The following is a 24,146-nucleotide window of genomic DNA, read 5'->3' on the forward strand; positions in this document are numbered from 1 at the left end:
AATAACCTTCCCTAAACAATTGGTCTTGGGATATTGTCTTTCCAGGATAAATGGAAACATAAATTATACTTATTTTAGTATTGCAGAGAAAAGGCACCTACTGAGGAGAAAACTTAGGAATGTGCCTCTAAAGAGCACAGGGATTTCTTAGGGAGGTTGTTTTTATCATCTCTTAAAATATATTTTATTCCGTTTGAGGCACACCCAAAGAAAAGAAAATCACCACCTTCCATGATATCTGCACACCCATGTTGGTTGCACTGTTATTTACAACAGCCAAGAAAAATGTGGAAACAATTTTGTCTGTCAATGGACAAATGGATAAAGGAACTGGAAGCTGGTCATGGTGGCGCAGGCCTGTAATCCCAGTACTTGGGAGACTAAAACAGGAGGATTGCAGGTTCGAGGCTACCTTAAGCAATTTGGTGAGACCCTCAGTAACTCAGTAAGATCCTCTTTCAAAATAAAAAGATCTGGGGGTATAGCTTGGAGGTAGAATGCCTCTGGGTTCCATGTCCAGTACAGAGGTGGAGAGAGAGTGAAAGGGAGAGAGGATGAATATGGAACTGGGCTTGGTGGTATATGCCTCTAATCCCAGCCAGCTAGGAGGATCAAACGTTCAAGGCCAGCCTGGGCAACTTAGCAAAACCCTGTCTCAAAATTTAAAAAAAAAAAAGGTTGGGGATGTAGCTCAGTGGTAGAAAACCCCTGGCTTCAATCTCCAGCACAGAAAAGAAAGATAGAAAGGGAAGAATATTATTTAGCCTTTAAAAAGGAGAGTCTGGCCAGGCTTGGTGGCGCAGGCTTGTAATCCCAGCATTCGGGAGGCTGAGACTGGAGGATCTCAGTTCGCGGACAGCCCCAGCTACTTAGTGAGGACCTCCGCAACCTAGTGAGACCCTTTTCCAAAATAAAGAATTAAAAAATAGGGCTAGGGGTGCAGCTCAGAGGTCAAATGCCACTGGGTTCCATCCCCAGACCCCCTCACACACACAAAGGAAAAAAGAGAGCCCGCTATTTGTCATGACTTGGGGCCATTTTAAAGTGAGATATGTAAGGACAGTACTGTCTGGAGGCAGGAGGGTGGCTGAGAAATGCCTTTACTGGCTCCTTTTTAGACCCGCAGTACCTTCTGCAGATCAAAATATAGTGAAGGATTGTTCTTTGATCTGTTGATGCAGTCAGCATTTCTCGGGCACCTCTTTTGTGGCAGCTTCTGTGCTGGGTGTGCTTTCTTGGTCCTTAGATATCGTTGGGACTTCAGAATAAGTTCAGAGTGAGCTCCGTTGAGTGTCCTGCGCATTCTTGAAGCTGTAGTGGGGACACTGTGGGCCTCACGCCCTGGTCTAGCGGCGTCCTGGACCCTGCTCAGGAAGCTACGCAGCCTGGGTGTTAGCCTTGGGTCTGGAAGGATCTGGGTAGAGGGGCGGGCACACCTACCTAAGGCCAAAGGTCACACGCGGCAGTCTAGAAGGTTCTTCTTCCTCGGGTTACCATTTGAATCACAGCGTGTTAGACTCACTAAAGACTATTCCTCTTCTACGGTGGAGGAAAGCGAGGCTCCAGGATATTCAGTGGTTTGCACAGGCCACGTGGCTAGGACACATCAGAGCTAGAACCAGGACTCAGTTTCCCCACTCCCGACCACGTGCTCTTTCCACCCACCGTGAGCTCTGTGCCCTGTAACCACCTCCTCTCTCCCAAGGCTCTGCCCCCGCGCCCTCCTGGCTAAGAAAGTAAGTTATAAAAGCCTCAGGCGGTGGCGCACGCCTGTAGTACGTGGGAGGCTGAGACAGGAGGATCCGAGGTTTGCAGCCAACCTCAGCTACTTAGTGAGGCCCTCGGCAACTTAGGGAGACCCTGTTTCAAAATAAAGAATAAAAAATAGGGCTGGGGGTGTAGCTCAGAGGTAGAATGTTCCTGGGTTCAGTCCCTGGTACCAAACAAAACAAAAACAAAAAATTAAAAAATAAATTTTAAAAGTAAGGTATAGGGAGGTGTCAGATGATAAGAGACTGTCGCTAGATTGCAAGGATGGGAGCACCCCGCTGGGCCTGGCCTGAGGGGCTTCACCCACCCCCCACTGGGCAGTGTAGAGCTGCCCAGGCCTCGTCTGAGCCTGCGAGCTCAGACCCAGGCTCTTTGTTTTAAAGGGAAGCCTGGTGGGGCTTAATGACTTGCCCAGGAAAGTCATGGTGAATTTGCAAGTTCATTAAGCTGTTTGGTAGGTATTTCTACAACAAACACTGCTTTTATTTATTTACTTTTTTTTTTTTCTTTTAGCAGTCTGAGGCATATGAGAAAGTTATTTTAGTAGACTACTTTTCAACCCTAAAGGCATTTCTAAGACTCAGATGTGAACACAGTGAGCAGTTAATTCCTCCGCTCAGCTGTCGCCCCTAACTCAAGGTGAGGTGACAGGCCCGCCTCTGACGCAGTGACATGGGGTCTCCAAGCCCTGGCTAACGGCCCCTCGGTGCCTCGGCTTTTATTTATTTTTCCCCTCCTCGTGGGTGAATTTGATCTTCCTCTAACCCATTATGTACCTTAGGTCCAAAGATAAAAAGCTAGGTCTCTGTGCGTGCACTCGGGCCGCTCTGGGCTGGCCCTGTAAATCTGCTCTTTGCCTGAGTGAGGCAGAAACGAAACATGTTGCTTCCTCCTCATGGGAGGAGTTCGCGTTTCTTAGCCGAGGAAGGGGTAAGAGGAGGCTCTTCTGGCCTTTCTGAACTCGCTCCTTAGCTAGGGAAATGAATAACATCCTGATTGGCCTCGGTGGAGTAGAAACGGGGGGAAGGGAGGGGGAACCCTGGCCCAGGAATCTCTTACCCACAGGCGCCAAGCTTGGCACACCATGAGAGCAGGGCGCGGAGGGGAAATCATAACCACATTAACACAGTTATTTGGGTATTTTTCACACTTACTAATGAAGTGGGCTTTTTACAAGGCCGAAGCAGAGCCTCTCCGGGCCAGCAAGGACTCCCCGGCCGGCAGTGGGCCTCAGCCTGGCCTCGGCGGCATAGCGGACCCGGGCGGCCCGACGCCCACTCTGTCCCGGATGGACGCTCTCTAGTTAGCCTTAATAGACTGTTAACCCGGTCCTTGGAACGCGTGTTAACGCTGAACACGCGGCTGGAACTGAGGAACGAGGCCGTGGAGCTGTGGGGCGAGAGGGAGGAGAAAGGAAGCAGGCAGCTGCTGGATGTCAGCCGGATCCATCAGCCCCAGGGAGTGGACCCAAGCCTGTGCAGAACCAAGATTCTGTCTGCTCCTGCTCCTGCCATGGGCCATGGGCCACGTCCCATCCCCTCCCTGGACCTCAATTTCCTCCTTTTTAGAAGAGTAGATAGAACTGGATATACTTTTTTTTTTCTTGTGGTACTGGGGATGGAATCCAGGGGCATTCTGCTTCCAAGCTACACTCCCAGCCCTATTTCTTTTGTTGTTGTTGTTGTTAGTGTTCTTTATTTTGAAACAGGGCCTCACTAAGTTGCAGAGAGAGGGCCTCACTAAATAGCTAAGGCTGTCTGCGAACCATGATCCTCCTATCCCAGCCTCCCAAACGCTGGGATTACAAGTATGTACCACCACACCAGGCCTCTTTATTTTTTTTTTAAACAAAGTCTCATTAAATTGCCATAGCTGGCCTCCAACCTGCAGTCCTCCCATCTCATCCTCCCAAATACTGGAATTACGGATGTGCACCATAGGGACCAACAGCTAAGAAATGCTTTAGGGGACAGACCAGGCAGGGTCCTCTGGGGTGAGGTCCAGCTTTAGCGTGTGCCCGCATCCTGGGGACCTTCCTACTCGCAGGGCAGAATACAGCGGGTCTGGGGGCTGAGGCTGGCCTGGCATGCCTGCTAGCTAGTGAAGATGGAGGCCACAGGACTGGGTCCAGAGCCGGGCCTGCCCCGCATGTCCCTGCACGTCCCTCAGCTGGGAGCTGGGGACCAGGAGCCGCGCCTGTCTCCCTCACTGGGGTGTCGTGGGAACAGAGGGAGCTGACGCCCGTGCGCGGTGTGCAAGGGATTATTGTCATTGTTCCGATGTCCACGCCTCATCACCCGCCCTGTGTGTTGCCGCGGCGCCTCGGCCTGTCCATACCCCCTCCCTGGTTGCCATGCCTGGGTGGCTGAGTCAGTGTGACCGGCCAAAACCCTCCGACATGTCAAGGCAGGAAATGACGGTTCCCGGGCACCGGCGTTCCGGGTATGGAAGGAGCCTGGTGTGATCCATTCAGGCAGTAGGGCGCCGAGCCCCACGCCAGCCCACCCTTGGGTGACCGGGCTGAAAGTCAGGGAAGGGCCTGAGAGGCGAGGCAGGTTCCAGCCAGGCCAGCCATCCGTCCACCCGTGGGCCACCTCAGGCAGCCGTGGTACTGTTTCTAGGCTCCACAGCTGCCATGTGAGGGGCGGCTGCGATGACAGAGGCGGGTCATCGGTAGAGCTGGCTGTCACCCCACAGTCCAAGGGAAAGGGTTCTGTGAACCCACAGGAAGGGTTCCGCGCAGCCTCCGCTCCACAGAGCTCCCTCTGCGCCTCCCTGTGTGTGCTCCACCGTTCCACCCACAGAGCCCCCCACCCCAGCTCCAGGGGACCCTAACTGTCACCTCCATCCCGAGACCACATCTTCCGTGTTGGCACCTAGAAAGTGTGGAGCCTCTTACATCTGGCCAGTACCCCATGCCGCAGGTCAGCCAGGCCGGGGTCTTTTCACCCCAGCGCCACCGCTGCTGCTGCTGCTGCTGCTGCTGCAAACCTGGTTCACATTTGCCCCCTGAAGGGAGAGCTGGTGAGTTTAGATGGCAGAAGGGTCGGGAGGGCTGCCCTCACTGCAGGGAGAAATGCTGGCCTGCATTCCTAGGACTTGGGAGGCGGAGGCAGGAAGATCTCCTGAGCCCAAGAATTCAGGCCATCCTGGCTGACATAGCAAGACCCTGTCTCAAAAATGAAAGGAAGGAAGGAAGGAAGGAACGGAGGGAGGGAGGAAAGTGCTGGGAGCACCATTGTAAAGGCTATTTTTAAAGTCAGGCCAGCTGTCCACATAACATAACCAAAACTGAGTCAGCCCTGAGCTGGACATGGTGCCACACACCCCTAATAGCCGTACATGGGAGTCTGAGACAGGATAAACCTGCTGGCTTTTTGAAAGCTCTTCTTTGATTCCTAACAGCAGACTTCTCAGTTCCAAGTTTCAGACTTCAGAGTCCTCCTAGTTGAGAGCCTTATACTCCACTATTCCACTTGTTTGTGAAGCACAGAAGTCACAGGGTTTTCGATGGGCAGGTCCCCCCACCCCTGCTGCCCAACTGCAAAAGCCAGTTTAAAATTCTGGCATTGGGGGCTGGGGGTGTGGCTCAGTGGTAGAGCACTTGCCTAGCATGCCCAAGGACTTGGGTTCGATCCCCAGCGCGCGCACACACACACACATATGGGGGGGGGGGAGGAAGAGAGATTAGTTGCCTTTTTTGGGGGGAAGAGGCACTGGGGATAGAATCCAGGGGCATTTTACATCTGAGCTACATCCCTATTTTATTGTTTTGTTTTGAAATGATCTCACTTCTGAGGAGTGCCTCACTAAGTAGCTGAGCTGGCCACAAACCTGCAATCCCCGTCTCAGCCTCCCGAGGACTGGGATATGGGCATGTGCCACCCCGCCTGGCTGACGTTGCGTCCCAGGCAGAATTTTATTTCTTTCTGCCTCCGTGTTTTGATCTGTAAGTTGGGAATAATCACATCAGCCTCATGGAATGGTTGGGATGGCTTAAATGAGGTGCGATAGAAAGTGGCCAGCTCTGCCTGGCACCCTGGAGGTGCTGGCCAGTGTTAGCCCTCTCGTCTTTCCTGATATCTGACCTGACCCCAGACCTTCTTTCTATTTGGATCAGAACTTTCCTAGGAAAGGCAGTTCCTGTGCTCACTGCTGGAGAGATCCGGTTCTGTGAGGTTTTTCCATTCAAGCAGGTGTGAGGTTTCCAGGACAATGTGCCCTGCCTCCTGTCCTCAGGCTTGCTGTAGGAATCCCGAGGCAGGCACCGTGTGGCAGGCCCTTTACCCTGCGCCCTCAGAGGCAGGCCTGAGCGCCCCAGGGGAGTGTTTTTATTGCAGGTTGGCAGCAAAGTGACTCTTCACTTCCCACTGGAGAGGGAGAAATCAGAGGACAGAGGGTCTCGGGATGCCGGGGGCCGCTAGTGTCTGCCAGGCTCAAAGCTCTGGGTTCTCTCAAGCTCCCCGGGCTCTGAGTGTGGAGGAGCCTGGGTCATTACCAGATCCGGGGAGAGGCCTGGCCTCTCGTGCTCACAGGCAGGCAGCTGGGGTCCTGCTCAGTGAGTGACCTGGTGGTGTGTGTGTGAAGGGCTCAGGCATTCCTCAGCAGTCGTGAAAGGCTGTCTCCTAGGAAGCCGTGTCCTGTTTACCCAAAGGAGAGCACGCGATCTGGGAGACCAAGGGGACAGGTCAAGGACTTTTCAAATTGACTCCTTCCAGAGTCATCTTCCCAGCACTCTCTGATCTGATTATGAAATTTGTACAGAGGTGGGACATTTTTCTGCCATTTTCTACACACAAGTCGGTACACATTCCTGATAGAAATTATAAAGAAGTATGTCCTATGTACACAGGGATGAGTCAGCATCGCGTGCAGCCAGCCATGGCCACTGGGAGAAGAGTCAAACGTGGGCCACGGGCTGCGGCCGCCTGCCCCCCGCAGAGTGAAGAGGTGGGCTTGATGGGAGGTGGCGCCCAGGTGCCCCTCACAGGTTTCCGCCAACCTCTAGACCAGCCTGCCTGCCTCTCCCCTCTCTCTCCCTCTCTCTCTCTCTCTCTCTCTCTCTCTCTCTCTCTCTCTCTCTCTCCTTTTTCTTTTCTTTTTTCACTGATTAGAAAAATTATAGAAAACATATAGAAAGCTACATCCCCAGCCCTATAGGGCCCCTATAATCCAACTACCCAGAGGCAACCGCGATTCCCATTTTGTCCTGAACTGTTTAGAATGCTTTTAGGTGCTTCTTTTATATTGCTCAATACCACTAACTATATGCTTTCATTTTACATTGTGTATTTCACATTGCATAAAAAATTTCCCCTGCACAGTATGTGCTTATTAGTGTGTGCAAGGCCTGGGATCAATTCCCAGCACCTGTACCCCCAAAATTACAAATATCAGTTTTCATGACCACCCAATATTCCACTGCCAGAACAAAGTATAATTTACTTACCTTTATAAGGCCACATTCAAGTGGGCAATGAATTCTTTCTTTCTTTCTTTCTTTCTTTCTTTCTTTCTTTCTTTCTTTCTTTCTTTCTTTTTCAGTACTGGAGATGAAACCCAGGAACATTCTACCTCCAAGCTACACCCCCAGCCCAATTTTTTTATTCTTTAGTTTGAAACAGGATCTCACTGAGTTGCAAAGGGCCTCACTAAGTAGCTAAGGCTGTACGCAAACTGCAATCCTCCTGTCTCAGCCTCCCAAATACTGGGATTACAAGCGTGTGCCGCCACACCCGGCTGTATGTAAGTTTTTGATGCTGGGGTTGAACCCAGGGGCATTGTACCTCTGAGCTACAGAAGCTATTGTCAGGCCAAGGCCACTCCTACTCTGCCCTGCCCTGCAGCCTCCTCACAGGAGTGGGGTGCACGGCCCCGCCCATGTGCCTTGACACCCCATCCAAGGCCCCAGCCATCACCACATAACTAGTCAACTTAATAATGGGGCATCAGAGCCTAGGAGCCCAGGCAGCCGCTTGCACCCAACCAGTCCTTGGGCTGTTCATCTCACTGGAGGCCTCCCCTGTCACTTTCTTCACTTCCTGAGTCTTTCAGAGAATCCCCAGCTCCTCAGAGGACCTGCCCACAGAGTCCTAAGGTATGCCCATATGTCTCAGGGGCCCCATGCAGTTTTGCAAGGTACTCATCAAAATGCAAAATTTTATCAAATTTAGGCACAAGTGCGATGGACTTTTGTTAGCCATTTACGAGCAGAGCGTGTCTCCATCCTGCAGAACCGAATGGGAGCCCCCGCTGGGCACTAGGGGAACAGCAGGTGTGGCCAGGTGGGCCGCAGGAGGGACTGGTGACATCCAGTAGCTCTTTGCAAGGGTTAAGCAGAGGTGATTCCCGTAGGACACTGACTCAGGTGGGCTGGAATCTGAATCTCCTGTTTTCAGGAAAAATGTGTCTGTCTGGGAACCTATCTGTTTCCTAATAGTTTCCGCTTGACGATGTGGCATTTAGCCTGAGTGACTCCATTTTGATTGGGTCTGATCTCTTGGGGCAGAGTGCAAGAGCTCAGGCCAAAAAGTCCACACTCTCACGTGGACCATCTGATCCGATGCTTGAAACAACCCTGGGGGGCAAATATTCCTTCCCCAGTTTTATAGGTACATTGTTTTCCAAGGGCAGCCGTAATAAATTACCATAAAATCAGTGAGTTAAAACAACAGAATTTTATTCTCTCATATTTCTGGAAGTCAGAAGTTCAAACTCAAGGTGTCGGCAGAGGCACGCTCCCTCCAAAGGCTCGAGAGGACCCTTCCTTGGCTCCTCTAGCGTCTCTCGTTAGTTGGCAACAGGACCCAAGCCTCTGCCGCGGCCTCCATGCGGGCTCTTCCCTGCGTGGCGCCTCTCCTCCCCTTTCTCCTGTTCCTGGATTTAGGACTCAGCCTGAATCCCAAATGGCCTTGTTTTGAGGTTCCTGATCGCATCTACAAGGACCCTATTTTCAAATAAAATCACATTCAGAGTCTGCAGCTGGATCTTTCTTGGGTTGGGGGATGGTTACCAGTTATCCCACTGCAGTGGGTAAAGTCAACCGGGTCCAAGCAGGGAAATGACTTCCCTCCCCCAGGTAGGCGAGGAAGTTGAGGACCTGGCACTGGAACCTGGGTCTTCTGCGGACCATCAGCCTTTAATTAGGTCAAAAGAAGTTTCTTATGGTATTACTGCTATATTATGTTATCTGCCTCATTGAAAATGAAATTTGGTAGCTTTTACCTTAGGACACCTCAAACGTCATTTCACTGCTTCTCTGTTATATATTGTTAATTACATTGAAACCATTATTGCTGATGTAAACCCCTTAAATGTGAGTCGTTCATTTATTTTCCTTGTGGTCAGACCCAATGGGGGATTAGTGACTTGCCCACAATAACCAGAAAAGTCAAAGGAAAAATTCAGTTATAACCTAGATGCGTGTACATGTGTGCGTGCGCGCGTGTGTGTATGTGTGTGTGTGTGTGGTTCTGGGGCATTCTATCTGAGCCACACTCCCAGTCCTTTTTCATTTTGAAACAGGGTCACACTAAGTTGCTGAGACTGGCCTCAAACCTGCAATCCTTCTGTCTCAGCCTCCCAAGAATTGGGATTTCAGGTGTGAGCCATCATGCCTGGCTAACTCAGATGTCTAAATTTGTAATCTACATTCTAACCTTTAAAGTGTGCATTATAATCCTACAGTGAAAGTATAAAAGTGACCCTGGGTGTGGTGGCACACGCTTATAATCCCCGCACTTGGGAGGCGGAGACAGTAGGATCGCGCTGGTTCGAATCCAGCCGCACTGGCTTAAGAGACCCTGTTTCCAAAAATAAAAAAGTATAAAATAGGTCTGGGAGTGTAGCCCTGAGGGTAGAAGGGCTTCCAGGAACCCCAGCACCACCAATAAATAAATAAATAAATAAATAAATAAATAAATAAATAAACAAACAAACTAAAAAAAATAGGGCTGGGGGTGTAGCTCGGAGGTAGAATGCCTCTGGGTTCCGTCCCTAGTACCGCAAAAAAAAAAAAAAAAAAAAAAAAAAAATAGTATAAAAGTGTTGCAGGGTGTGGTGGTGCACACTTGTAATCCCAGAACTTGGGAGGCTGAGACAGGAGGATCCAGGTTCATGGCTAACCTCAGCTACTTAGTGAGGCCCTTGGCAACTTTATGAGACTGTTTCAAAATAAAAGAATAAAATAGGGCTGGAGGTGTATTTCAGAGATATAATGCCCCTGGGTTCCATCCCCAGTACCAAAAAAGAAGAAAAAGAAGAAAGAAAGAGAGAGAAAGAAAGAAAGAAAGAAGAGAGAAGGAAAGAAAGGAAGAAAGAAAGAAAGAAGGAAAGAAAAAAGAAAGAGTGTAAAAGTGGCCTCATTGTTAAGGTGACTATTCTGTGTTAAATTGCAGTCAAATTCTCCCTGTTTCTGTGTCTGTTGGACTCCTGTTCCGGGCTCTGGACCGGTTGACACGTGGCCACGCTTGGCAGCCTGTTCACAGTGACCGGTCCTTTCCCTCGAGGGCCCTGAGGGCATGAGAACAGATGTGCATGCAGTCGCCACACCTGGCACATCAGAGTCTCTGGCACTGCAGCGCTGGCTTAGGCATTGCTTTGCTGTGCTGGTACCTACCTCTTCCTTTCTCTGCTCAGTTTACTCCCAAACTGGAGTTTGGCTAGGTTGGGCTGTTTTTTGTTTTGTTTTGTTTTGGCAGGGGGGTGGTTAACAGGCAGTAATGGGGATTGAACCCAGGGACATTCTACCTCTGAGCTACCCCCACTCAGCATTTTATTTACTTTATTTTATTTTGGTTCTGAGGATTGAACCTAGGGCCATTCGATCTCTGAGCTACCCCCACTCAGCATTTTATTTACTTTATTTTATTTTGGTTCTGAGGATTGAACCTAGGGCCATTCGACCTCCGAGCTATACCCTATCTTATTTTTTATTTGGAAACAGGATCTCACTGAGTTGCTGATTGCTTAAGTTATTGAGGCTTGCTTCAAACCTGTGATCCTCCTATGTCAGCCTCCTCCCAAGTACTGGAATTACAGGTGTGTGTCAGCACGCCCAGCTGTACTTTTTTATTTTATTTTATTTTTTATTTATTTATTTATTTTTGGTGGTACTGGGGTTCCTGGAAGCCCTTCTACCTCTGGGCTACACTCCCTGACCTATTTTTACATTTTTATTTGGAAACAGGGTCTCCTAAGCCAGCGTGCGCGGCTGGCTTCGAACCAGCGCGATCCTCCTGTCTCCGCCTCCCAAGCGCGGGGATTACAAGCGTGCGCCACCATGCCCGGCCTACTTTTTTATTTTAAAAGAGGGTGTCACTGTGTTGCTGAGGGTCTCACTAAGTTGCTGAGGCTGCCCTTGAACCTGCAATCTCCTGCCTCAGCCTCCCAAGGATTACTGGTATTACTGCACCTGGTTTCATGGTATTTTATAGCAAATCTTTTTTTTTTTAATAAAAAGAAGTACTATACTATAAAACAACTATAGTAAATCCATAAACCAGTACCACAGTCATTTATTATCAAGTTTCATGAACTGTACATAATTGTGTGTGCTGTACTTTTACACTGCTGGCGGTCTGTAGGTTTGAGCACAGCAGCGTCACCACCAATGTGTAAGCAGTGCATTGCACGGTGACGTTGCAATGGCTCTGAGGTCACTAGATGACAGGGATCTCTCAGCTCCCTTCGAATCTTTATATTTTCTTTTTTTAGGTATTAGGGATGGAACCCAGGGGTATTCTTCCTCCAAGCTGCACCCTTAGCCCTATTGTTTATTCTTTATTTGGAAACAGGGTCTCACTGGGATGCAGAGGGCCTCGCTAAGTAGCTGAGGCTGTCCGCAATCTGCGAGCCTCATGTCTCGGCCTCCTGAATACCAGGATTACAAGCATGTGCTACCACGCCCGGCTTCCCTTAGAATCTTGTGAGACCACCATCTTATTCACAGCCCGTAATGATTTAAAATCCATGCGCACGCACTATTGTAGTTCTCTTGGGAACCAACCTAAAGGATTAAGAAGATGGTGTCCTCATACCGTCTCCTGCCTTCCTACAGTGAACCATCCGATAGCCATGAAACAGTGCGTGTTGACATAATGAAATATGCTTACAAACACTTGGTGAGCAATGTGTTAAGGCTCTCCAGAGAAACAGAGCCAATAGGAGATGGATGGATGGACGGATGGACGGACAGACGGACGGGCGGATGGACAGATGGAGCTGGCTCATGCGACTGCCACAGCTGAGAAACCCCACTGCCTCCATCCACAAGCTAGAGAGCCAAGGACGCCCACACTCTGGTTCCACCGGAGTCTAAGGACCTGATGGCCAGCATCGCCAGTGGAGGAAGTCCCAGTTCCAGTCCAAGGGCCTAAGGAGCAGGGCGCTGCCCTTGTAAGTCACCATCTGATTCTGAGGGCCTGGGAACTCGGAGCGCCAGTTTCCAAGGACAGGAGGAAATGATGTGCCGACCGAAGCAGAGGCGACGCATTCCCTCTCTTCACTTTTTGTTATATTCAGACCTCCAATCGGATGCCCCCAACCCTGCACACTGGTGAGGGCAAATATGCTTCGACCATTCCATTGATCCTCTTCTGTAAACACCCCGCAGACGCCCAGATCACGTTTTCCCTTCGTCCGGTGGAGTGCATAGGACTGGCCACGGCTCAGGGAAAGGCCGATGTCCGGGCCTGTGCTTAGGTGACCCGGCCTGTGGTGTGGAGAAAGGCGCACGCCCCACGGCGCCAGTCTTCAGCTGGGTTTGGCAGATGGCTTGGTGAGCGGGCGAGGAGGCTGTCCAGGGATTGTCTTGGTCATGCGTGGATCATCACTCAGCGGTCACAGGCATCCCCATGACGCGCTCTCACCATCCCGGGCTTCCGTCTTGAAGAGCGTTGTTTAATGCGGGCTTTGCTTTTAGCATCTGGCCTTCCTGGTGGCTAGAAATCTGATCAACAGGTTCCCAGCAGAGCCCAAACCCTGGCATCTAACGGACACAAAGCGGAGGCTGTGCTCCAGCCTCCTAAATAGCAGGGCGCGATTAGATGCTATCAGCGCTTCCTCCCCCCTTTTACAGTGACACACAAAGGCGGAGCACGTGCTCCCTGGGCCTCCCTGGGAGCCGCCGGCTCAGCAGCTGTCGCAGCATGCCTTTAATGGGTCTGTGAAACCCAAGAGCCTGCCCCATTCCTCCTCTGGGGAGGGGATAACGCGGGATGCCATGCCGGGAAGCAGGGCTGGGGACGCTCACCTGTAGAGCCCCGCTCTCGATGTCGTCCCAGGCCAGGCCGGTTGTGTTGCTTTGTTTTGTCTAGCTCCCGGTTTCTTCAAATTTAAAATAAAACAAGTACATAGAAGGCGCAGAGTGATAGCCAGGCGTGGTGGCGCAGGCTTTAGTCCCAGTACTTGGGAGGCTGAGAAAGGAGGATCGCGGTTCGCAGCCAGCCTCAGCTACTTAGTGAGGCCCTCTGCAACTCAGTGAGACCCTGTTTCCTCTCTCTCCCCGTCATGGCCCTTCCTCTTCTTTCTTCCTTTCTTTCTTTCTTTCTTTCTTTCTTTCTTTCCTTCCTTCCTTCCTTCCTTCCTTTCTTTCTTTCTTTTGTGTGGTAGTGGGGATGGAACCCTTCTCTGGGCTACACTCCCAGACCTATTTTATATTTTTTTCCTTTGGAAACAGGGTCTCTTAAGCCAGCCAGGCTGGCTTTGAACCTGCACGATCCTCCTGTCTCCGCCTCCCAAGCGCGGGGATCACAAGCGTGCGCCACCACGCCCGGCTCTTCTTATTTAATTATTACGTGTTCTGCCCACTCTGGTCCTAGATGTTCAGGTGTTGACTCCAAGTGACAGGTTTCTCAGGTGGTCATAATCAGTGAACAGACGTGTTTTGAGCCAGCCTGGGGCAGAGTCCGGTGCTTACTTGTATAATGGAGTAATCCTGCCCTCAGGAGCTTCTACACTGCTTGAAAAAGTGGATCAGGCGGACACTCTTAGGCAGCAAGGGGATACTGCCAGAGGTGCCCAGGCTAACCTGGGCCTGCAGATGGGCTTTGAGGCTCCATAAACACCCTGAAATTACTTGCTTAATTTTCTACATGCAAACACACATTGATGTGGAAGACGCCTAGCTTTCCTCAGCTCTGCTCCAAAAACACTACCCGGGTCTATGGCAGAGCGCTTGTTATACCTGGGGCGGTTGCTCGAGGCTGCATGGAGGAGGTAGGACTCGAACTGAGCCTTGGGATCTAGAAAAGAGCACGGCGGCAAGTGGCCCTGAAGGGAAGGGTTCCCAGGAGGCATCCTGAGAAGGCCCTTCCATTTAGAACTAGTTACTTCTCTCCCGAATCAATAAGATACAGATCTGGAAGTGTGGTGATAATCAATGCTTCCCATAAATTTGGGGAGAACCACTAGTGCCCCCCTTTTTTGGTCCCTCGGCAGTCTGACTCCCAGCATAATGTGCACTAGTCGTGTGTGTGTGTGTGTGTGTGTGTGTGTGTGTGTGTGTGTGTGTGTGTGTGTTACTGGGGATGGAACCTAGAGACATTTTACCTCTGAGCTACACCTCTAACTCTATTTTTTATTCTTTATTTGGAAACAGGGTCTCACTGAGTTGCTGAGAGCCTCACTAAGTAGCAGAGGCTGGCTTCGAACCTGAGCGATCCTCCTTCTCAGCCTCCCAAGCGCTGGATCACAAGCGTGTGCCGCCGCGCCCGCACTCGGCATTTGATGAATGTGTGACTTAACTGAAGAGTAAACACGAGAGCGGTGTCGCTCCAGCCGGAGACTCCCATTGCTGGGCACATGGTACCTGAACTCAGGATCAGCGACACTCAGAGTGTATGATGGAAGCCAGGCGCAGTGGCGCACGTCCGTGATCCCAGGACTCGGGAGGCAGAGACAAGAGGATCACAGGTTCAAGGCCAGCTTCAGCAACTTAGTGAGGCCCTCTTTCAAAATAGAATAATTTTTAAAAGGCTGGGGGTGTTGCTTGGAGTTAAAGCATGCCTGGGTTCCATCCCCAGACCACCAAAGAAAAAAATTCTGCTCAGGCCTCAAGTGACCGCCGCGTGTTGACATGTGGGTGGGCACACCTGCTGCGGACGGAGCATACCCGGCGCCTGTCCACGGAGCCTCAAGCGGCCTCGGGGCCTGTGCCGTTCTTCCATCTTCGTGGAGGAGGCATCTGCAGCCCCTGTCTCGGGTGGTACAGGCAGTGTGTGTCGGAGTCTGTGTTTAAGTCAGCCCAGGTTTACTTCCACTCTCCCCCCCTACCACTAACTTGTGAGTCTTTGCTCCTATATACCGTTGCTGTGTCTCTTAAAATCTTACACACTTCTCTGGCCTCTACTGTCTGTCTCGGACTCTTCTTACTAGAACTTACTAGAACTTCTGATATTCCTCTTGGCTCCGCTCCCAGCTCCCCTCGGCGGAGTTTGTGCTTGATTGTTTGTTTGGGGTACTGGGGATTGAACCCAGGGGCATTCTACCTCTGAGCTACCCTCCCCGCCCTGTTTTTTTATTTTTTATTTTGAAACAGGCTCTCACTGAGTTGCTGGAGGCCTCACTCCATTGCTAAGGCCGGCCGTGAACCTGCAGTCCTCCGTCTCAGCCTCCCACGCCCTGGGATTACAGGCGTGCGCCACCACACGCGGCCCCGGAGCTCCTTCCTAGAGGCCGGCGCCGAGCTCCTGAGAAGTGAGATAGAGCGGCCACCCGCTCCCCAGGTTTCCAGGCTCTGAATCCTCTCTGGAAGGAGGTTGTATACAGAGAGGAGGAGGCCCCCGTTTTCTTGCCAGCCTCTCTTCTGGCAAGAAAGGCTAAGGGCAAAGACTACTGGTTCTACTTCAGGTTAAAAAGGGAGAGACTTGCCTGACATCACTCAGGGAGCAGGCATAGAAGCAGAACCTTAGCTTATGTCCTCAGCCCGTGTGTCTTTGGGGAGCTGTCGCTGATGGTTGAATGTGGGCCCCGGGCATGGCAGTAGCTCAGCTCAGCCGTTGGAGGACTTGCTGACACTCAGCACCACACCCCCAAATCCCAGGGCCCAGCTCCCCACACCTACATCCTGACCCTACCTTGTAGAGAGAGAAAACGTGGGACCGGGCAGCTCCCCATTCTGGAGTCTTACCCGACAAGCGGATCCCAAGCAACGCACCGCAAGGTGGGCTCCGTGTGTAGACACTGCCTGCTCTCCAGTACCAGGAATGCACCCCACAATCAGGAAGGAGATAAATCAATGGCAGAGTTACCTGATGAAATTCAGGAGCCAGTGGTGACCCTTGCCGCACATATAAAGCCCAGCAGGCTGCCCAAGGGCTTTTGTCTGGCCTGGAGAGTTCAGGATTATCTAGCCCACTTTGCTGATGTATGGTGGCACCGGCGGCCGCGTGTTTACGAACGGTTATCACCTCCATGCTGTGGCCATTATCAGAGACGGGGCCGCCTGCCGGGCCCGGGGCTCGCACCCTCTCTATTACCACCTGTCATTTGCGGAGGGTGTGCGCTGACACTGCCCAGTCCTGCCCACCGAGGGAAGATAGTTTCTGACGGCTGATCAAAGAGGAGAAGCAAGCCCCGATAAAGAGTGCGCCGCTCGCGTACTTTAAACTTTGGGAAACTTTGGCGTTTGCATTTTTTTCCTCATCTTCCCGGTGCTGGCAGAAACCAAACCCAATAAATGTAGTGGATTCGGTTACCTAAGTCGCTGGGGAAATGGTATGTGCTTAAAGCAACAGAGCATGACTATAATCTCCTTTCAAGAGAGAGTGGGTGAAATAAGCTTTCACAGAAGACTTGCTGCAGAATAAAGTAGAAAAACTTAAATCTGGACTTTGAAGTGATCTTGCACGTAAAATCGAATCTTGGCATTTAGCAGAACACCGTGTGCTCTTTAGAACCTGGGAGGCTTTGGACTAAGGAAGGACCCTTGCTGAAGATGCTGTCACCGGGCTGGGCTGCAGTAACTGGTGAAGCGCTCCCTCAGGCCTGTGTTCCTGGGCGGCAGGGAGACTATAGCGGTGGGACAGAGCGAGTTCTAGGCTGCGGCCTCAGCAGATCTCCACGTCTGCAATAAGTGTGCGGTTTATTCTGGGACCATAACCTCGCTGAGCTTCAACTGTACAACGAGGGTATAGGTTATAAGATATGATGGTTTAGAGAAGTTTTAGTTTGGGTTTGTTTTTTTTTTTTTTTGGTGGTACTGGGGGTGGAACCCAGACACTTTCTACCTCCGGGCTACACTCCCAGACCTTTTTTAAAAATATTTATTTGGAAACAGGGTCTCACTAAGTTGCTGAAAGCCTCACTAAGTAGCTGAGGCTGGCTTCGGACCCGTGCAATCCTCCCGTCTCAGCCTCCCAAGCGCGGGGATTACAAGTGTGTGCCACCACGCCCGACTTAGTTTTTTTTTTTTTTTAAGCCAGGTATAATCCCTACTTTATTTTCTTTTGTTTTATATATTTATTTTGGTAGTGGGCATTGAACCCAGGGACATTCTACCTCTGAGCTACACTCCTAGCCCTTTTTATTTTTTATTTTGAAACAGGGTCTTACTGAGTTGCTGCAGGTTTTGCTAAATTACTAAGACTGGCCTCGAACCTCCAGTCCTCCTAGCTCAGCCTCCCAATCCTGGGATTATGGGCGTGTCCCACTGCATCCAGCTGCTTCTCTTTTTGAAGTGAAATTTTGGATCCAAGGGCCTGAGCTCTTTTCCTCTGTGCTGGAGATCCCTGTCTCACTGTGTCCTGCCCTTCATCCATCCTGTAGAAGGGATGAAATGGCCCCAGGCACGGGAGAGGCGTTGATGGTGGGTAGACTAAAAGAACTGTGACACATGTATGTAATCTGAGTACTTAGTAGGCTAAGACAGAAGGATTGCAGGTTCCGGGCCAGCCTCAGTAACTTACCAAGACCCTCAGCAACTTAGTGAGATCCTATTACAAAGTAAAAAATGTAAAAAGGGGTGAGGGTATAGCTCAGAGGTAGAAGGACCCGAGGTTCAAATTCCAGTATCAAAAAGTAAATAAATAAACAACAACAAAAAAAAGAGCAGCCTGCCCTCTGAAGGCACAGACTCAACGACAGATGTCCCTTGTGTGCCACAGGTACCTTTGACCGGAGCGTGACCCTGCTAGAGGTGTGCGGGAGCTGGCCGGAGGGCTTCGGGCTCAGGCACATGTCCTCGGTGGAGCACACAGAGGAGGGCCTCCGGGAGCGGCTCGCCGACGCCATGGCTGAGTCCCCGAGCCGGGACGTCGTGGGATCGGGAACAGGTAAAGGTGTGGTCAGACTCATAGCCCACTTTGATGGCGGCTGGCCCTGGTTGGCGTAGGGCCTGCTGGGCAGGGGACAGGCATTTTCGTTTCCACCAGCTGTTTCTGTGGTGGCCCAAGAGCGCTGCCGCTTCAGAAGCCTCTGGGCTGGGAACCTGAGCGCGCCACCTCCTCCTGCATGCAGTAGCTCCATAGGTCACTCTGCAGGGAGCCGCACGCCCCTTCTCGGAGGCCCGGGGATCGGCAGGTGCCAGTGGAGCCGCCGGCCTGGCGGGAGTGGGCAGGCTGCCTTGGTGCTGGCCGACTCTTCCTTCAGCTGCTTTTTGCCCCTGAACTCTAGACTATGAGAAAGGCCAGTGACTGGGGTCTGGGGTGGCTTCCTGCTTCAAAGAACCATTGGAAGACATCCTTAGACGTAGAGTGAACCCCGGCTCAGGCAAGCATGTGTGTGCTCAGGAGAAACCACAATCCTTCCATCTTCACACAGCTGTAACACAGCCTGCCTCTCCTTCCTCCAAACGCCTGTGCACACCAACGCATGCCATCGGTGACTGCCCCAGCCCCACATTCGTGCCAGTCCCACAAGCCTTGTCCCTGCTTGCTGAGGACCTCCGGGACTTTTTTTGTGTGTGTGGGTTTGGGGATGGAACCCCTGCCCTATTTGTATTCTTTATTTTGAAACAGGGTCTCACTGAGTTGCAGAGGGCCTCACTAAGTAGCTGAGGCTGTCCTCGAACTGCCACCCTCCTGTCTCAGCCTCCCAAATGCTGGGATGACAAGCCTTCGCCACCACGCCCGGCCCCCCGGGGACTTTTGACTCTGTCAGACAGATTCTGATGGAGGCCTTCCCTCGCTGTCTTGCCCGAGGCCTCCCAAGACTAGTAGTGTATTCCTTGCTGGGAACTGTTCCATCTCAGCCCCATATACCTACCTGGGTCCCTGTAAGGAGCAACTAAAAACCCCAGAGCGGGTCCTGGTGAGGACCAGAGTTAGCATCAGAGCACGTGGGGCTGGGCTCAGAGCGCCCGATGCCCGTCACTGCACTGCACATCCTTGGGGTCTTTAGATTTTGGGGAGTCGGCAGATAGGCTTTTCCTCTTCTCTTCCCCAGCCCCATCCAACTGGTCCCAAGAGGACGGATTCCCAGGGCCTCCTCAGCGCAAGCTTAGTGCCATGTGATCACTGGCTCATGAACAGGACAGATTGCTGAGAGGGAGGGAGAGCTGAGCTTGGCTACAGATAGAGAAACACCTTATCAGGCCCCAGGAGAAGACCGCCTCTGAGGACTGGTCCCCTCTCCACCCCTCCTCCCCTGGAAAGAAGGGCGACGTGGGCCTCGGGTACCACTGCCCACCACAGAGAGCAACGTGTGCACGGGCACACTCTCTCACCGTGCCAGCCCGTCTCACGCACGCCCTGGGCCATCACCCTCCCGCCTGCATCTAGGAACAGCTCCATCACTTCCCGGCTCAGAGCCCAGGCTCCCCAGGAGCCAGCCGAGGGCACAGAAGCTTCTCCTTTCTGAACCTTGTAAGTGGTATGGCGTCCTGCCTATCAGGGCCCCTGTGGCCAGCTGTGGCTCCCAGGAACCAGAGCCTGGGGTCAACAGGACTCACCCCAGGAACTTCCCTTTTCTGAGGGCTGGGTCACCTTCTCTGGAGCCCTGTGGACACCTCGCTCTGTCCACCAGGCAGATCTGCAGGTGTTTTCAGCCAGGTTGTGGAGCTCCTGCCTGGCACAGACAGGATCCTGGCAAAACTGGCAACAGTTCATCTCCTGAATCCTGAGGGATTAAGGAGCATCTTCACCGCCTTAAGCAGGTTCATGAAATTAAAAAGATTGAAGAAAAAAAAAAGAAAGAAAAAAGAGAAAGGGAGGGAAGGAGGGGGTTTAAAACCACATAACTCACAGGTCAGAAATAGAAGACTCCCCTTTTTAATTCAAGGATTTTATTGTCTTCCTCGAACTATCACTAAAATGGATTCAGTTAAACCAGGCATGGTAGTACACTCTTGTAATCCCAGTACTTGGGAGGCTGAGATAGGAGGATCACAGGTTCGAATCTAGCCTCTGCAATTTAGCAAGGCACTCAGCAACCTAGTGAGACCCTGTTTCCAAATAAGAAATAAAATCTAGCTGGGGGTATACTTTGGAGGTAGAATGCCTCTGGGTTCAATCTCCAGTACCAAATTTAAAAAAAAATTGATTCAGTTTATTTTCTTTGATATGTGTGATTGATTGATAGATGGATTGATTGATTTTGTGTAGTACTAGGGATTGAACCCAGGGGCATTCTACCTCCGAGTTACACCCCCAGCCTTATTTTGAAACAGTGTCTCACTAAGTTGCAGAGGACCTCACAAATTGCTGAGACTGACCATGAACCTGCAATCCTCCTATTTCAGCCTCCCAAGTGCTGGGATTATAAGCATGCACCACCACGCCTGGCTCATTTATTTATTTTTAATCTACCTCCATTTTAAAGTCCAGGTAATGAAATAGTTATTATGGAAGTTAACCCATTTTCAGCTCCATTCTTTTTTTTTTTTTTGGTGGTGGTACTGGGGTTCCTGGAAGCCCTTCTACCTCCGGGCTACACTCCCAGACCTATTTTATATTTTTTATTTATTTGGAAACAGGGTCTCTCAAGCCAGCGAGGCTGACTATGAACTTGCGTGATCCTCCTGTCTCCGCCTCCCAAGCGCGGGGATTACAAGCGTGCGCCACCACGCCCGGCCTTTCGGCTCCATTCTTGAGAACTGCTTTTCATGGTTTCCAGCTGAAGTATCCACCTGGTAGTGAAGCCCAGAAGGGAGCCCAGAGATAGCCAGGGAAATACCGTACCTGGCTGGTGAGCGTTTACCGCGATCACCCTTTGCCCACGGCAACTTCTGTCTCTCTCTTTCTTCCCACAGCCCTTCTCTTGGTGGCTCCTAGGACAAACAGATAGGGTGACACAGAGTGTTTGCCTGTGCCGGGTGCCCTGATGTACCAGAGATAAGTCAGTTCCTGATGCCCTGCAGCAGGCACCCCCCGTGATGGAGCCACTAGGGCTGGTGCCGTTTATCAAAGCAGGAGTAAAGGGCCTGGCTGGCTCAGTACTGGCTTTTATGACCCGTCACCCAAAGCACGGCTCACCGCCATGTAGGTTTAGCTCGCGTTGCGTTGGTGAATGTTTAACAACCAGCTCTCCCGCAGGAGGCAAGAAAGCCCTGATTTGTGGATTTCTGTAGTGTGATAAACTGCTCTGATTGCCCGTTTTAAGCTATCTGCGTGTCAGCCTGCTGACTTACGGTTAATGGCCATCTAGCTCCAGTGGCTCCCCGGCACCTGTACCGTAAGGCAGAGGAGTCCTCCCAACCATGAAGCGTCACTGTTTGAAACCCTGCTGTTCAAGGAAAGGTGTAAGGAGCTCTTGGCAAAGGACAAAAAATGTTGGTTAGATAGGAGGAATAAGATCCAGATCTATTTTATAATAAAGTGACTTATTTTGAAACTGGGTCTCACTGAGTTGCAGAGGGTCTAAGTAGCTGAGCCTGTCCACGAGCCGCGATCCTCTGGTCTCAGCCTCCCGAATGCTGGGATTACAAGCAGGTGCCAACTCGCCCGGCTAACAATGTATTTTTGAAAATGGCTAAGCCAGTGGATTTTATGTATTTACACCTAAAAAGGGTGGTAAGTACGTGAGGTAACACACATGTTGATTAGCTCAATTTAGCCATTCCACAGTGCAGACATATTTTAAAGCATTGTGTTATATACAATGGATATATACAATTTTTATTTTAATTAAAATATGTTTGGTACTGGAGCAAAACCCTGGGGCATTCTACCTCTGAGCTACATCCCCAGCCCTATTTTATTTTTTATTTTTATATTTATTTATTTATTTATTTATTTAATTTTTGGTGGTACTGGGGTTCCTGGAAACCCTTCTACCTCCAGGCTACACTCCCAGACCTATTTTATATTATTTTTATTTGGAAACAGGGTCTCTTAAGCCCGCGAGGCTGACCTCAAACCTGTGCAATCCTCCTGTCTCCGCCTCCCTAGTGTGGGGATTACAAGTGTGCACCACCACGCCTGGCTTTAATTTTTTATTTTGAAACCGGTTTTATTATGTTGCTGAGGCTGGCCTTGAGCTTTCGATCTCCTATCTCAGCCTCCCAAGTACTGGGATTACAAGCATGTGCTACCACACCTGGCTTAGTTTTGTTTGTTTGTTTGGTTGGTTTGGTTTGGTATTTATTTATTTATTTTTGTGGGTCTGGGGATAAAACCTAGGGGCATTTGACCTCCAAGCCACTCTCCCTGCCCTATTTTTTATTCTTTATTTTGAAACAGGGTCTCACTAAGTTGTGGAGGGCCTCACTAAGTAGCTGAGGCTGTCTGCAAACTGCAATCCTCCATTCTCAGCCTCCTGAATGCTGGAATTATAAGCGTGCACCAGCCGGGCGTGGTGGCGCACGCTTGTAATCCCCGCGCTTGGGACGCTGAGACAGGAGGATCGCATGGGTTCGAAGCCAACCTTAGCTACTTAGTGAGGCTCTCAGCAACTTAGTGAGACCCTGTTTCACAAAAAAAAAAAAGAAAAGAAAAAAAGAAAGAAAGAAAGAAAGAAAGAAAGAAAGAAAGAAAGAAAGAAAGAAAGAAAGGAAGGAAAAAGGTCTGGGAGTATAGCCCGGAGGTAGAAAGCCTCTGGGTCCCACCCCCAGTACCACTAAATAAATAAATAAATAAATAAATAAATAAATAAAACAAGCGTGCGCCACCATGCCCGGCTCTGTTGTGTTTTGTTTTCTAATGCTTTACAAAGCCAGGTATGGTGGCGCATACTTGTATTCCCAGTACGTGGGAGGCTGAGACAGTAGGATTACAGGTGTGTGACCAGCCTCAGCAAGTTAGTGAGGCCCTCCACGACTTAGCAAAACCCTGTTTCAAAATAAAGAATAAAATAGGGCTGGGGGTGTATCTCAGAGGTGAAATGCCCCTGGGTTCCATCCCCAATAACACACACACATGCGCACACGCGTACACGCGCACACACACACACACACATCTACAGATCGGCAGCACCATCATTACCCAAGATCTGATTCAAAATGAAAAGTTGGCTGGGGAGTAACTTGGTGTTAGAGAGCTTGCCTAGCGTGGACAAGGCCCTAAGCTCAATCCCTGGCCCAGCAAGAAGGAAGGCAGGAAAGTGCACAGCCTCGGCCCCTCCGGTCTGCTCTATCAGTACCTACATTTTGACTTTGTTGTTGTTCAGTGCCGAGAATAGAACCCAGAGCCCCACACTTGATGAGCTGTACTGAGTTGCACCTGCAGCCTACAGCTCCCCATACATATTTAAGTTTGGCCTGCTTCAGAGCATGGCTGAACCCTTCAGTCCTCCATAATGGCTGCTGAGCGATGAGCCAGATCAGCCCACACCTGTGATTTGCGGTCCAGCTTTAAGCTTTCTCACTAATATCTCACTCTCCTCGCTTCTGTCCCCCTTCCGCTGCTGTCCAGCTCAGCAAAACTCCAATTTGAGGTCAGTCCAGATCTGAGACTCTTATACCTGGGTGGCTGGGGAGAAATTGTAAACTCTGCAGGTCGGTGCCTCTACAAATATGTGGACACCTGTCTCGGTACCGTCTGCGGCTGGGGGCTTGGAGCGGGTCCTGCGGGTAGCAGACCGTGGGCTGCGTGGAGTCCCCGCCCCACGCCAGCCTATCGGCCCTGCCCTGCCCGCCCATTTCCATTTGGAGAGATTCCCTGGTCTCTGGCCCACCAAGAGTGTGCATTTGGTTTTTGATACATTTTTTCCTGCTATTCTTTATTCACTATGGTCCCTGTGCTCAGTCCCTTGAAATCAGTCCCTTCCTTCTGCATAGATGCTATTTCAGACATGGAGGTTCTCCTCTAACCTTTTACACCACCATCTCCACTCTCACTCTCAGGAAGACCTGGTGGCCACCATTCAAGAAATCTCACAATTTTCTGCCACCCAGATCCTTAATGTCCCAGCGTTGACCATCCCCCTGCCCTCCTGTGGCAGAGGAGGAGCAGCCCCTGCCCCAGCCTGCTGAGACACAGCTCTTCTTGCCAGAGTTGTCGCTG

General features: G+C 50.9%; 1 protein-coding gene across 6 annotated transcripts in view; it reads left to right on the forward strand.

Annotated features, from left to right (window-relative positions):
• Positions 1–24,146, forward strand: part of BCAS3 (BCAS3 microtubule associated cell migration factor) — a gene marked incomplete at both ends in the record, with an annotated part of 624,117 nt that overhangs the window by 580,818 nt on the left and 19,153 nt on the right. For all 6 annotated transcript variants that reach the window (XM_080712926.1, XM_080712928.1, XM_080712927.1 and 3 more), the window contains one exon: positions 17,874–18,041. In XM_080712926.1, the coding sequence (XP_080569052.1) occupies positions 17,874–18,041 (168 nt within the window). The remainder of the gene's footprint in view (positions 1–17,873; positions 18,042–24,146) is intronic.

This window comes from Muscardinus avellanarius (assembly GCF_963383645.1).
Source record: "Muscardinus avellanarius genome assembly, chromosome: 16".
In the NCBI taxonomy this organism is placed as follows: domain Eukaryota; kingdom Metazoa; phylum Chordata; class Mammalia; order Rodentia; family Gliridae; genus Muscardinus; species Muscardinus avellanarius.